Below are 14,829 nucleotides of genomic sequence, written 5' to 3'. Positions count from 1 at the left end.
ACTTATCTTCTCTAACTAGCATTTATTTTTGTGATATTGTGTTCTTATTGTGCTAAATACTTTAATAAAATTACTATCGTCTAGCCGTTTAGATCTGTTTTGAAAATTCAATACTACTTATCATGCATGAATAGACCATAGTTGTGAACTTCGCTACGACTTACTTAAATGGCATCAGCGTGTTTACATTGTGATTATTTCAGTCTGCTTTATAATTCTTTCACAGTTATCCTGATTTCTTTCGTCGTTGGTGGGGTGACATTTGTGTGTGTTGCTTCGATGTCCGGTGGGTTCAGTGGGGCTGATCTATTCAAAAGTTACTTGAAGTACTCTACCCATCTGTTCTTGAATCCTGGTAGTTGTCTTGTCTTTTTTATCCTTGACCCGTCTCTCTGATTTATTATATTTCCCTGCTAGTTTCTTCGTTGTGCCATGTAGCTGTCTCATCTCCTTCTCTTTCAGCCTTTTCTGCTGTCATTTCTGGCTCTTCCACGTATTTCTGCTTGTCAGCTCTAAAGCTCCCTTGTTTGCCTCTCTGTGTTCGGCATGTGCCTTGACTTTCTCTGTTCTTGTTCGACTGTTGTTAATGCTTCTTTGATCCCTTTCGATTGTCCTCCATCGTGGTTTATTTTTTCAGTTGATCCTGCAAGGCTTTGAACCTGCTGTTGAGAGTTATTATGAATTGGTTGAGTTTTTTAGTATCTCGTAGGAAGGCTGTATTGAACCTTTGTACTACTGTTTAGTGTTTATTTAGCTCCAAATTCATCTTGGCCACATCCAGGTGGTGATCTGAAGCTATGTCAGCTCCTCTCCTGGTTTTCGCATCTTTCATTGTCCTTCTGAATTTTTTTATTGATAAAAATATGATCTATCTGGTTCTCCGTGGTGTGGTCCGGTGAGACCCATGTAGCTTTTTGTATGCGTTTGTGTGAGAATATTGTGCCACCTATAACCAATTTGTTGAGTGTGCATAGGTTTGAAGGTCTCTCCCCATTTTCGTTTCACTCTCCCAGTCCATGTCGTCTCACGATATCTTCATATCCGGTGTTGTCCATTCCCACTTTGGCGTTTAGGTCTCCCATCTGGATTGTGATATCCTTTCATGGGAACTTCTCTATGATTGATTGGAGCCTCAAGTAGAACTGATCTTTATCGTCTTCGTCGCTATCATTGGTGAATGCATAACATTGGATAACATTCATTGTGATCTCCTCCTTCTTTATTGTTTTGAATGATGCTTTGTTAATTCTGGATCCATGAGATTCTCATCCTACAGATGCATCTTTGTCTTCACTGGACAGCATTAGAGCAACTCCATGAGTGCGTGGAGCATTTTCCTCTTCGTGACCGGAGTACAGAAGCATCTCTCCCCGTATCTAGCCTTTGCTATCTAGCTTGAGTTCAATGGGTTTCATTGATGATTTGTTCAGATGATAATCTATATCAGTAAATTTATTTATATGTCAAAAATTTGGATCACTGAATTTAAAAACGTGTTATGTTGAGGTCTGATAGTAAACATGGAGCGTCAGTTTACCTCATAATAAAGTCTCTTAAACAACAATCTATTTGTGATCCTACTTGTGGTAAAAAAATACTTACGACTATGGCTTGAGAATAGTACAGGAGAAAAATTAAATTAACTAAGGTCAAGGCCACTACAAAGTGGATACCCTTCTCGATTTCACAATTATAAAATACAACCTTCTGAACCAGTGTAATTCGCGTTGGTTTTCTGAAGCACCAGACACTCTCCGGACTATAACATTACAATCTGAACAGCACAGCTCAATCCTGTAGCGCAACCATACAGATATCCAGCACTGGTGGGTCAAAGTGGATGCCCTAGTAATTTTGTAAAGAAATTCTTAGCTGAACACAAAAGTAAGATGCGGACATCGACATCTGAAAAGAAAACTCTAAGGGATATAGCAGGTGATATTCCAGCACTTCAAGTTAACGGATCCATTAAGACTATGTTCAACACCGCTAAATTACACTTGGCTTTCTCAATCAGTCCAATACTGATGTAGCAAATTAAAGGTAAGGATGATAGGGTCAACTATGTGTGTTTATCAGTTTAACTGTTCCTGTGGAGCTAGTTGGATTGAACATACTCAAGGGTTCTTATCCTTAAGCGCTTGTGAACAATGGTTAGATGAAATAGTTACTAAATCTAACAGACTTCCAAGACATTTTTCTTAAGCTCCACTATACATTCATCTTTCTTATTTTACATTATATTCTTACTAATATTCTTAATGTCACTGTTATAATTGTCACATAAATTACGCCAAAACATTTTCCACATTGTATAAACTTGTCTTTACATACTATTTTAACTTAGAACTAAGGATCCTAGGTAAACCACATAACTTCTTACCCTTTGTGTATATGACCTTTTCTCAATATTAAGAATGATGTCATTTCGTTTTGTTATTGGTATGTAGTATTTAAGACTCAATTGACTTGAAGTTTGCAACATGGATAAATTCACTTTTAATGTTTTGCCTATTACAACACAATTATGACAATTTTTGATTTATAACTTTAGAACCTGAGAAAGATGTTGTCTACAACGACCGTTCACTTTAATACCCTATGTTCTTAAGTATTATATGAGATATCAGATATCTGTCTGACCATTTACCAGCCTATTGGGAAAATCAACTAATCACTATCTACTTTCGCTCACACAACACCTCACGAAGCTTGTTCGTAGGACTTCGGTCATGGATTTGTTTGTAAAAATCTCGTGTGTTTTTATTTACTCACTAGCCTTTGGCTGAATTTCGACTCTGATTCGTTTCTTCTCAGTTAAAGTTGCAGTGGTGGTGTTGATGGTGAAATGTCACATTTCTCACAAAATTGCCACCATCCGAAAACGTTTAAGTTTGGACGACTCGTTACTGTTTTTTCTACCACGTACTTGATTTATATGTCTAATTAGTGTATTATAAAATACCTAACCGTGTATCCAATACGGCCACATACATAAACCGATGTGCCAGCCTTAAACTCACGAACTTTCGAATAACTTATTTTCGTATTTTTAGTAGTCCATTCGTTTTATCTTTCGGATGCGATTCACAAAAAAAAACGTTTTAATCGATCGACCAAACATTACTTCGGATGGTTATTCACCGTTCTGACAATTGAGGTTAGATGTAATTCTACGAGAGATAAGGAGCTGCTGCTGGACTTTTTCAACTTTACCAAAAATTTGTCCGATATGTAATAGGGTTTCAGATGTGGATGGGCTTCGTACAACATAGATTTCAGAAAACCAAAAAATATTGGCCGTTCATTGACGCAGCATAATTGGTATGTACCCGAACCTATGGCTTATTTGTCTCTGTGCATGGGTAGAAATATACTTTTGTTTTTTTTTTTCGCGGTTTCAGCACATCAATAGCATCTCAATATATGTTCTTTTATAAAGAAATCTATAAGTAGTCAATAGAAATAAGTGTGCATGATTTCAATCATTCTGTTTGTTCACTAGTGATCTATTTGAAACTGACTGAGAAGAGAAGACTGAAAAGATATCAGAATGATAACGCAATTACCAGACATCAAATAAATGTTATAAATTAGGATAGACTCACACAATAACAGTAATCGAAGATGATCCCGATGCAATTTATCTTCATTCCCGTTCCTCCAGTAAAGTGTCTCTTATATCCTCAAATAGGGAACTATCAATCATCGCTACTTTTACCGCTTCAGTTGTTACTAGTAGGACTCTGACAGCATTACAAAACACTCCTCTTATTTCCAGCTTGAGTGATATAGAGGCAGTAACATCATTTTGTTCTACGTGGAGGTCATTCTCAATTAACCGCGACAACTCATCTTCATTTACCATATCAACTAACGGCTGATACAGTAGCTCAAAATCAGATTCTAATAATATAGTCGCCCACTCAGTCAACCAACTTACGGCGTGAATAGTTACTGCCTTTTCCGTGCCAGATATGTTCAGGAACAACCTATGGTCAGTCTGCAAAATAAAGCTTTTGTCATAAACACAACAAAAGTATATTTCTACCCATGCACAGAGACAAATAAGCCATAGGTTCGGGTACATACCAATTATGCTGCGTCAATGAACGGCCAATATTTTTTGGTTTTCTGAAATCTATGTTGTACGAAGCCCATCCACATCTGAAACCCTATTACATATCGGACAAATTTTTGGTAAAGTTGAAAAAGTCCAGCAGCAGCTCCTTATCTCTCGTAGAATTACATCTAACCTCAATTGTCAGAACGGTGAATAACCATCCGAAGTAATGTTTGGTCGATCGATTAAAACGTTTTTTTTTGTGAATCGCATCCGAAAGATAAAACGAATGGACTACTAAAAATACGAAAATAAGTTATTCGAAAGTTCGTGAGTTTAAGGCTGGCACATCGGTTTATGTATGTGGCCGTATTGGATACACGGTTAGGTATTTTATAATACACTAATTAGACATATAAATCAAGTACGTGGTAGAAAAAACAGTAACGAGTCGTCCAAACTTAAACGTTTTCGGATGGTGGCAATTTTGTGAGAAATGTGACATTTCACCATCAACACCACCACTGCAACTTTAACTGAGAAGAAACGAATCAGAGTCGAAATTCAGCCAAAGGCTAGTGAGTAAATAAAAACACACGAGATTTTTACAAACAAATCCATGACCGAAGTCCTACGAACAAGCTTCGTGAGGTGTTGTGTGAGCGAAAGTAGATAGTGATTAGTTGATTTTCCCAATAGGCTGGTAAATGGTCAGACAGATATCTGATCTTGTGAAAATCCCGGATCATAAACATTACCTCCAAAGTCTCCTTTTCAATTTGACTGTAATTCTTTTCAGTTTCATTGAGCGGCCGTGAATCATGAAAAATAACTTTTTTGACACATCAGGAAATTTGTGAAAAATTTGCCGCTCCAACACCGAAATCGGATGTGACAGACGCTACTGTTAACCTAAGTTTTAGGTTCTAGTAAGTGAGCAACATATCAGATGTTAAGATCCGTTTCACTTATTCAAAAGACACCTAACACTTCTTAGTTCAGTTCTATTTAAACGAATCACTCAGAAAATGAATAATCGGCACGAAATAGTCATAATATTCAGTCATTCCTAAAAGTTACTGAAGCGTATTCACAAAAGATGGTGGCGAAATATTCACCATGACATGTACCTTTTGCAGATAGGCTCTGTCTTTGGGAATCAGTAATAGTCCTCAAATATCGAATACTTAACCAAAAAATGAACGCTCTTCTACCATAATGTAAAAACCACACACTGTGATACGAAGAGAAACTTGTTAGTTTTAAGTGTTTTTTTTCCATTTTTATCGGCAATAATATTATCATCCATATATTCCATGGCAAATAACACATCACTTGACATAGTTTCCAAAACTTGCTGAGAATTACTGGAGCTCATTTTACACCAAAAGGCAGCCCGTTATATTGGACCAATCCTCAATTCTTCCTTATTGTTAGCAGGAATCTTCGGGTTCTACCTGAAGATGCGCATTTGAGAAAGCAATCTTCGAAAATATAGTAAACCTAGTCAGCTTCATTAACAAATCCTCTAGAATAGGTTGTGAGTATAGATGGTCCTGTAATGCATTGTTTGAACCGGCCCATACATCTTCAAATACTTGTTATTTACCATCAGCTTTTCCTTAAAACCACTAGTGTTGTTGTTCAAGCGAAAAATTCAAACGGGAAATAAATCCAGAACTCAGCAGCCTGTAAAGTTCTACATCTGTGGCATCAATAAAGAAATAAGGTACCCGTCTCCTTGGATGGAACACAGGTTTTGCTTCATGCTGAAAATATATATGAAGATCTCTTTTTAAGCATTAATAACAAGTATTATTACCCCTTATGGAAGAGTATAGGCCACCCATCGGCATTCTCCACTGAACTCTGTTCTAGATAATCCTTTTCATGTCTGCTTGCAGTTCTCGGCTTAGTGTGTACTTTGGTCTTCCTCTTTTCCGTTTCTCTTCAGGATTCCACCCCTCTACAGAAGCCTATAAATCTAAACTGGAAACATTAATGAACGAAAATAACGATCTCCAACATATAGAGAAAGTCATTGCACAAGCGGCGAAAGAAACAGCCCCTTCAATGAAGTAAATTACCCAGCGATGGCAGGGATACATAAGAGATGAACAAAAAGATGAAATAAAAGTACCAATGTTAGATTAGTTAAAATCCAACAGTTAAAAATGGAAAAATATACAAGCAAGCCAACAAAATGGTTAAAAAGAACATAAGAAAGAAGAAAACATTTCAAGTAAAATGGAAGAATTCAACACCCTCTTTGAAGAAAGCGAACAACACGAAGTATATAAAATTCTTAAAGAAATATAAGCCATTATACACAATTAACTTCATAATAGATGCAAAATGGCAATAATAAATAACTCTGTTTCACTTCAGCACTACCAACCATTATTCGACTACAAAGTGTCTAAATCCATAAAGAATATTACTCGGAAGAAACATACAACAAGAGCTCCCGCAACAATGGAGGAACTTGAGAAATATATCCGAAAAACAAAAAGTCGTAAGGTTCCCGGACACAATCAGAAAACATTTGAAATAATCAGACGCAAAGGACTGAAACTGAAAACGGAACTCCCACGTATCATGAATGATATATAGGAAAACCCTGATACCATCCTAAACCACTGTATAGATTCTGGTATCATCCGGATTCTTGAAAACAAAGGACCTTGTAATAACCCAAATAACTATCACTTAATTTCTGCTCAATATGATTGGGAAGCTTTATTCTGTAATCGCATGTGAATGACTAAATATTGTAACTGGATATCTACCACCCATTCAGTTTGGATTTAAGACACATCTTTCAAATACTCATGCCATCACCATAATAAGATACATAATTAAATGTCCATTAGACAGCAAAAAGAAATAATACTAACATTTATACACCTCACAATAGCTTTTGATACACCATGTTGTGTCCGAACAAAGAATAAATGAATGGCAACTTCTAAAAATTATTCATCGAATATTACTGTAAATTTTCTTATTGGTTAATTATTAAGAAACTAGACTATATATATTCATATTCCTTTTATCATAAGCTTTCATTTGACCTATTGGCTACTGCAATACGATTTACCACTCTGAGCTTATTCCCAATTTATCGGTCACAGTATCCCACACTCACAGAAACTTTTGGCTTGATCTTGTATAATAATAATTTTCCATTTTATGGTGTGACGCAGTCTACTCTAAAATATACGATTCACACGGCGAAGATTGATATTTGTGTTCTGGGTTGAACGGGCTGGGCTAGGAGAGAAGCTACTATACAGAGGACTAATAAGGATTCAGAATTGACTCAAGGCTGCTCGTGTTGGTTAACGCATTATTGGTGAAGATCAGGGACACTGTCATAGAAGTCGCCATTCTGATTGGCGATTTTGTCACGTCATATTTGACAAGCCATGGGACATAACGCACTGCCAAAGCAACTGATCATAGAAATGCTACAAAAGTCATCCCTCTCACTCTATGTAAACTAAAATCTTATTAAGCTAGTAGTTAAACCAAAGGGATATCTGAAAGGAATAAACTTCTACTTTGCTATGAATAGAGGAGTATGAAAAGACAGCTTTCCACGAAATCTCAAAATCTCCAGTAAACCAGACAGTGACTGGATAGAACTGACAAGCAGTTATAATAAAATATGGCAATCATCTTCTATGGAATGCTCAGATGACCCTTATCTAATTACATCTACTGACAAAGACGCAGATAAAGCACTACATTTGTTACAACTATATCAAACTGGACATGTAAATACCACATGTTATGATCAAGGTCACAGTCATAAACGAAGGAAATGTAAATTATTCAATATCCCTCAACAGACATGAACTTGAAAAAGTCAACTCATTCAACTATCTGGGATTTATAATCAGAAACGATGGCACACCAAACGAAACAACCGATGCAAATCTGAAAAAAGCTACGATACCATTGGTCGAAATAAGACCATGAATAAATGGGAAACGCCAAAGTATCCATTAATAAGGAAATGAAAACTGTAATCGCGCATTCACTACCACCAAAAAAATGAATAGGCATATGAAGAACGACCATTAATCAAATGATACAGCGAAAACTGATACACAAGTCTACAACTGGCCACTACACGACTGGGGCAAAATATACGATACGGCATGATGGCCCAAGTGACATCTCTAAACATCCCAACTAAAATGTTTACTTGAACAAATGTAATCCAAAGTTCGACTAACACTCAAGAACAACAAGCTCAGAAGAATTCAAGTATGTCAAACAACTTACATCACTGTCTATTCAGTGAATAAACGAAAAGACTACCAAACAAGAAAGGAATAGTCAGTCACTGCTATGTAGTGCACTGATGGTCAGCCGTCACCGGATAGGAAATAAGACAAAAAACAAAACACTTGCAGAAACAGCTATTGCCCTCCCGGTAGTTCTGACATGCCCCCAAGTATGTCTCTTCTACAGAGAGACCTAACGGCTTCATCAACTATATTTAGCTGGAAGGGGGACTATAGTGATAAAAATAAGAGAAACCGTTTTATTTTTTAAAGTGTAAAAAACGTTTGTTCACAACTTTGGTGGAGGGAGGTTAGTTATTGATATACTCCGTAATCTACAAACAGCCTAGCAAATCAACCCTCAAAATGGCAAGTTTATGTTGTCCAAAGTCTGTCAAATTATAAAATACAACAAACCTATTAAATGCTTAAAGTATCAGACGATTTAAACTTCTGCTAGTCTTCAAAAATTATGCGTATATAAAGGAAGTATTTCGAGAAAATATTAATTAGAGAACCATTGAAGTTTGATGTGATTACGAATGAAGTCCAGAACCAATGTACTGTCATAAGTAGAATTAATCAAATAAATATAATTGTTATCAGTATGAGTGATTTGTGGAGATCGTAGTATTTTCACAGTTGAAATCAGGAGTCAATCTAAGCTAGACCACCACTGAAAATCTGGAAGCAGTAGACGGTCATTTTGTTCTGGTGTGGGAGTCCCTATTGGTGCGGATCCATGATCTCACACACGGGACTAAAAGCCAGGACATTCGGTCTCGCGTGCAAATGTTTAACCTCTAGACCACTGAGTCGGCATTCAATGGTGTTAATGTCTGGTCTCCAATCAATCCACTATTTTGTGCAACCCTTAATCCATTGCCTTTTGTGACACTGGTGACGATCTTTAAGGTGAAACTCTTGGAGTTCTAGTGAGAAGCCGTGATTGATGGAATCTAATCTGCGTCTTGTGAGATACTTATCCACCTCATGATTGAGTAGTTCAGTGAGGCTGCTTTATGGTAGGTACTTGAGGTTTGCGTTATTATATGAATTACTAAGTGGAGAAAACAAAGGTGATTTATTGATCTTTTACCCTGTTTCGAAATTAGTTACTTAACTCCGCTACGTTATTTAGTGTTTTTCTGTCACTTCACATTCATCTTGATGGCAAGCCCTTCTTCTTAGCATCGAACTTTATTCACTTCATGAATAACAGTTGCATAAGAATATTGATTACAGAGGACACGATAACAAAATATGACACTTGTTAACTTTAAGTAGCGTTAAATAAATAAGTATTAATCATGCTGTTTGATCTTAAGGTAGCAATCACAAGATTCACAACGGTTAGTGAAGTAGAATAACGGTTATTGGGCGACTGGTGATTTTCCGGGAAATGTTTAGAAAATATTTGAATCCCGTTAATCTCTGAAACATTGTACTAATATATTGAAAAGTCCTAAGGAGGTATTTGTACTAATTGATGATTTCTTTGTACTTTATTCCACGCTTATTATGAATTCAAAATATATAATACGTTCATTATGCTTATCTAGTTCTATCTGCTTTATGTTGGACTATTCTGGGAATTCTGATTTAACAAATCAGTTCGACTACTTCCAAGTATCATACGTAATCAAAGTACTTTATTGGTAAAAGTATTCATCTGTCATACGATTATTTGCTGTGAAATAGATGGTTCAAAAACATGGTGCGTCATCTAGATCAACTAGCAATCAGTGAGTGTATTGTAATCGACTACCGTGTTCAGGTCGGATGAAGTAGCTATACTTCTAGAGATCAAGACACTCAGACAACAGGAGTTTTCGTATATACTACGATTATAACGAACAATAAATCATTCCAACTCATTATATTCAAAAGAGACTGAGTACAAATCCAATAACATTGTCTGATGAATTTCTGAGAGTTTTGGCATTAGACCATGAACATCAAAGAAAAAAATGTTCAAAATTATCGGTAATTTCTAAATAGATTAAATCAAATGAAACTACTTACTTACTTGAGATGAAATGAAACCAGTATAATTATAAATAGCTCCTACGTGGTTATAAATAATCTGTAAATAATTTACAACATTCTAACTAATACACGTTCATGTAGTCAGCATTGATTCACATGTTATATATGAGACAAGGTAATACTACCCGGCCGACAAGCCAAAATAGGTAGAATGGATTTGAGAAATGTCACTCTTGGTGATTGAGGGTGAGTTCATTGACCACCAAACCACTGCTTCACACATAACACTCACTGTTAGAAAAAAGAATTATTTATATATCAAACTGAAGAGGTTATTTTTATTGTAAATTAATAGAGTTTAATACCCGACTATAATAAACAGTAGAAACATTTACAAGGCGATTATAATTCATGATGTATTACTAAATTACGGATTACCGTTTTGTACATTTTATTTCCTAGACAGAAAAAAAACAGATCTATTTGACAACGACAGTCATATTACTCACTACGATACTGAAAGTATGTTGATGAGTAAATGAAAAAAGGCCGATGAAAGTCTACCTATATAAACCAAATTGAAGGAATCACGAAACATAAATTTACTACCGCCCTTTGGTCGCTTTCTTTTGATGACCCTATGCTTTATCAACGAGCTGTACTAAAGTGACCTTCGGAAAATTGACACACTTACTAAGGTCAATAGAGGGCAATAAATTGGTGTGAGAAATTAGGACTAGGATCTATTGTTAGAAGTTAATGTTACAAATTTGAGTTAGGGTTTTCATCATGAACTATTAAAGTGCTAATCAGCTATTTAAATGAATGAATTTCGCGCTAAAACCCAAGAGTTCCAATCTTAGTTGCAATTGGTTCTTCCATAAATTATACTCCCACTGTGACAGTTATTAACTTGCGTTCGATGTGACATGTCAATTCACTATGCATTTCATTCAGTATAATTGGTGTGAACTTTTGTTCGCTGTATCAAGCTTGGTGAACCATATTCAGTATTTTTGTAGTAAATATGTATTTACCTCTGTATGCAATATTATTCAGCGTAAGTTAAAGAGTCGATGTATAAATAAGCTTATCTTGGTTTGATGATGATTTTTTTGGACAACTTGTATCGGGAATGTGTTTTTGAAGATTTAATAAATCGTCATTTGCACCAGTGTGTTCTTAATTTGCTTTGTGGGGATTACAGTCGTTCCCGATCGTCGTGTATAGGCAATAAGACAGCTGATATAACAGACACGACATGGAGACAACAATAAGTACTTCAATTTGTTATGACATTAATCCACTATTTTAACTCTCCAGCTTCTTTTATTAAATATCGTTTAATAGGATGATTCCAACTGAAAAAGAATATTTTGAAGTTTTACAGTTGGATTGTGATCTATCAAGTGAACCAATTTAGTGTGAAAATTAATACTAATTTAAGATAAACGAACTTAGTTCTTTATCACGAACAATTTTAAGTGAAAGAGGTAACTCACCACAAACTTATTCAATCTGGAAATAGTTAACTTTTCAATTCACAGTTATTTCCAAGTAATTCTTTAATTATTTCCGATTAGTTCTTGAAGTAATTCAAGAAAAAATCGAAAGTTCATTTCTGCATATATATATATATTAGATGGTGGTTGGAGGTGGTCAACAGGAAACCCTGGACCCGGGTTTCGTGCTACTTGGCACTCGTCAGCAAGGTGTACCTGTAATCTTGAGGGAACTGGTGCTCCCTGACGGATTTGATCCCGTGTCACTCAGCTTCACAGTCAGAGTCAACATAGTGCACGCAGTGTCGAGCCACTTAGACTAGTCGACACATTGCAACTTGATCGATAGCATTCGATCAGCACTAAGAAGGACTTGACACGCATGAAATTGATCACCACCCAGTGATCAATCAATTATGATATATATATATATATTCTTAAGATTTTCGATGAGAGTATACAAACAACCTCCAGATACCAACGAAATTGCACAAGATTTCGGGAAGTTTACTTGACGAAACATGTTAATTGATTCTAAGCGCCGAAGTCTATATATCGTAGTGCTCTATATGATACAATGTTCGCAAGCTACTATAATTTCTGTAACACGGGATAAGAGCATTTGGTTAGTAAATGATCCACACAGAGAATATTAAAAGCTATTATCATACTTTAATTGATCACCAATACATATTTAAAAACTTCATAGAACAAAGCTAGTGAATTAATACCTAGACTATGTGGATTGTCTATGAAATAACACCATTTGGGTTATGTGATCCTGGACACTGATAAGACAACAGTGTTAAATGTTTCAGTAAGTGAATATGTTGTCACGTGTTAGTGCATTTAATTGTTTAGGAGATACTAATATTATCTCTTAAAACCACTTGACAAGCAATTTTGTGTAATAGGTACGTCCCATTATATAATTTAGTATTGGTGTATGATTACTACAACTATTGCATATTTTAAGTGCTTTATTTTGTCTGTCTTTAATAATACCATGATATGACTTCATACTTGTGACTTCAAATCCGGAATACCCATTCCCCCTTTCTGTGTCTGATTAAAGTTTTACTGTATGATTGCATCACTACCAATTCGTAATGCAAAACTATATTCAGCCTCTAATTCTACGACATATTTCAAAATAACTATCTGTGACAAACGTACTCATTCATACAAAAGTAGGAAAGATAGTATTACTGAGATGTGACCAGGGAAGTGTGTCGTACATTTTAGAATGTGAAGATAAAGTAGTTGAGATAATTACTTCAGGGCAAGACAATATCGAAGACCTATAATAGATTTGCTCAATGACGGTAGACTAAATGGATGAAATATTTACTACGTGTAACTCTTTTCTATTTATATGAAAACATCGTCGAAGATATAAGCATCTTTACATTTGTTAGTACTGAGTATGTGAACTTCAGATAACTTTGTGAAGCTGGTGATACCCCAAAATGGAAGGAATAAAGAAGTTAGTAAACCAGGTTACGGACACTCATTGTCTAAGACAAGATATGGATTATGCAAGCCCAAAAACGTACTACACCCACGACGCAAAACTAGTGCAAATCCTTAACGCCTACGACACATGTTTTGAGCCTGATAGTAAGCTGTAGATATCCTGAAAGGTTGTCTTAAAAGTACTAAAACTCGTGGTTTAAAACACGTGACTTGGTTGGCAATAAGCCTAATGTCAACTGTCCTCCATCTGGTTGTAGATCGCGCAACACCATAATATGACTAGTTATCTGTTACCCTGTTTCCTAGTATCTTACTACTGATGCTTTTATTGTTTGCACTTGTACTGATATTTCCCCACGTTTGCGAAGTGTAACAATTCAAAAGGACAAGCCATTATGTATTTGCTGCTAGTAAATGATGAGTCGTATTTTTGGCCTCCGTAGAAAAATATCGAAGTCATGTTTGAACTTGGTGGTTATAAAGAAAAGAGCCCATCATAAAATTCATCATCTGGAGAGGAACTATTAAAGAAGAGTATGAAACTGTCAAAGTAGACGAAGTATCACTTAGTGAACATTAATCGATTGCATTTTGTGCAATAGACATCTCTCCTTAGACTATCATCTGAATGTGTGAATAAGTTGAAATAGCAGGGGAAACTTATCCCTAAGAATGATACAACTACCTCTTTTTTGATGTTTGGATAAAAGCAACCTGGAAAAAGCGGTCGCTGGTTTGAATTTATCTCAGGGGTTATTACTAACTATCGAGTTCGTAAATAAAGAACTCCTAATTTATTACAGTCCTCAGAAAATAATTTTACAGAACGTAGTTGAATCTGTAACATTTAGTCACGGCATACGATCACTGTAAACTAGTGAGCATAACACCATAGTACACAATCGAGAACATTGATCATCTGTATCCGCCGAATATGCCGAACAAGTATACCATAATTATAACAGTACCTCACATTTGAGACCTTGATGCTGATTAAGCAACAGATATTACATAAAAGCCAATACCAATAAACCTAACGAGATTACGCAAATGCCAAGTTAGAAGCGCTTATAAATCGCGGCATCAAGAAGTATAGACGGGTAAACTTTCTAAGCCACACCGCCACGGTTAAATGTAAGGAGTAACATATTGTCTGTAAGGGTTTGGAGTAACACATTTGCCGGATTTCAGTACTAATTAGAATGTGGAACTGACACGCTTTCTTTACTATAGTCTCAACATACGAATGGGATAAATCGGAGGACATTTACGATCAGATATTGCAGTCATCGAAATCATCTGCAACGGGCTTGGTTCTCATTAGACCAGTGGGTTTCAGTGACGTATCGCAATCTAAAAAGGAAATAGTTTGATAGCAATACAACCAAGATAACAACAAGTGTGCTAGGACAACTGTAGGTTATTTAAGACAGCTCATTACAAATCAACGGAGTCGAACTACAGGAACCCAGTAGAAATCCTCACTGTATATTAAAACAGGACA

General features: G+C 35.9%; 1 protein-coding gene across 1 annotated transcript; it reads left to right on the top strand.

The window, feature by feature from the left end:
- Nucleotides 1-6,418: 6,418 nt before the first annotated feature.
- Nucleotides 6,419-6,676, top strand: Smp_138580 (hypothetical protein; the record flags this gene model as incomplete). The annotated part of the gene is made up of 1 exon (XM_018792780.1): nucleotides 6,419-6,676. The coding sequence occupies one exon, from the start codon at nucleotides 6,419-6,421 to the stop codon at nucleotides 6,674-6,676; it is 258 nt and encodes an 85-aa protein (XP_018644190.1).
- Nucleotides 6,677-14,829: the final 8,153 nt, after the last annotated feature.

Source organism: Schistosoma mansoni (genome assembly GCF_000237925.1).
Source record: "Schistosoma mansoni, WGS project CABG00000000 data, supercontig 0111, strain Puerto Rico, whole genome shotgun sequence".
NCBI lineage: Eukaryota > Metazoa > Platyhelminthes > Trematoda > Strigeidida > Schistosomatidae > Schistosoma > Schistosoma mansoni.
Note: the sequence above shows the minus strand (reverse complement) of the source record. Positions and strands in the feature narration are given on the sequence as shown.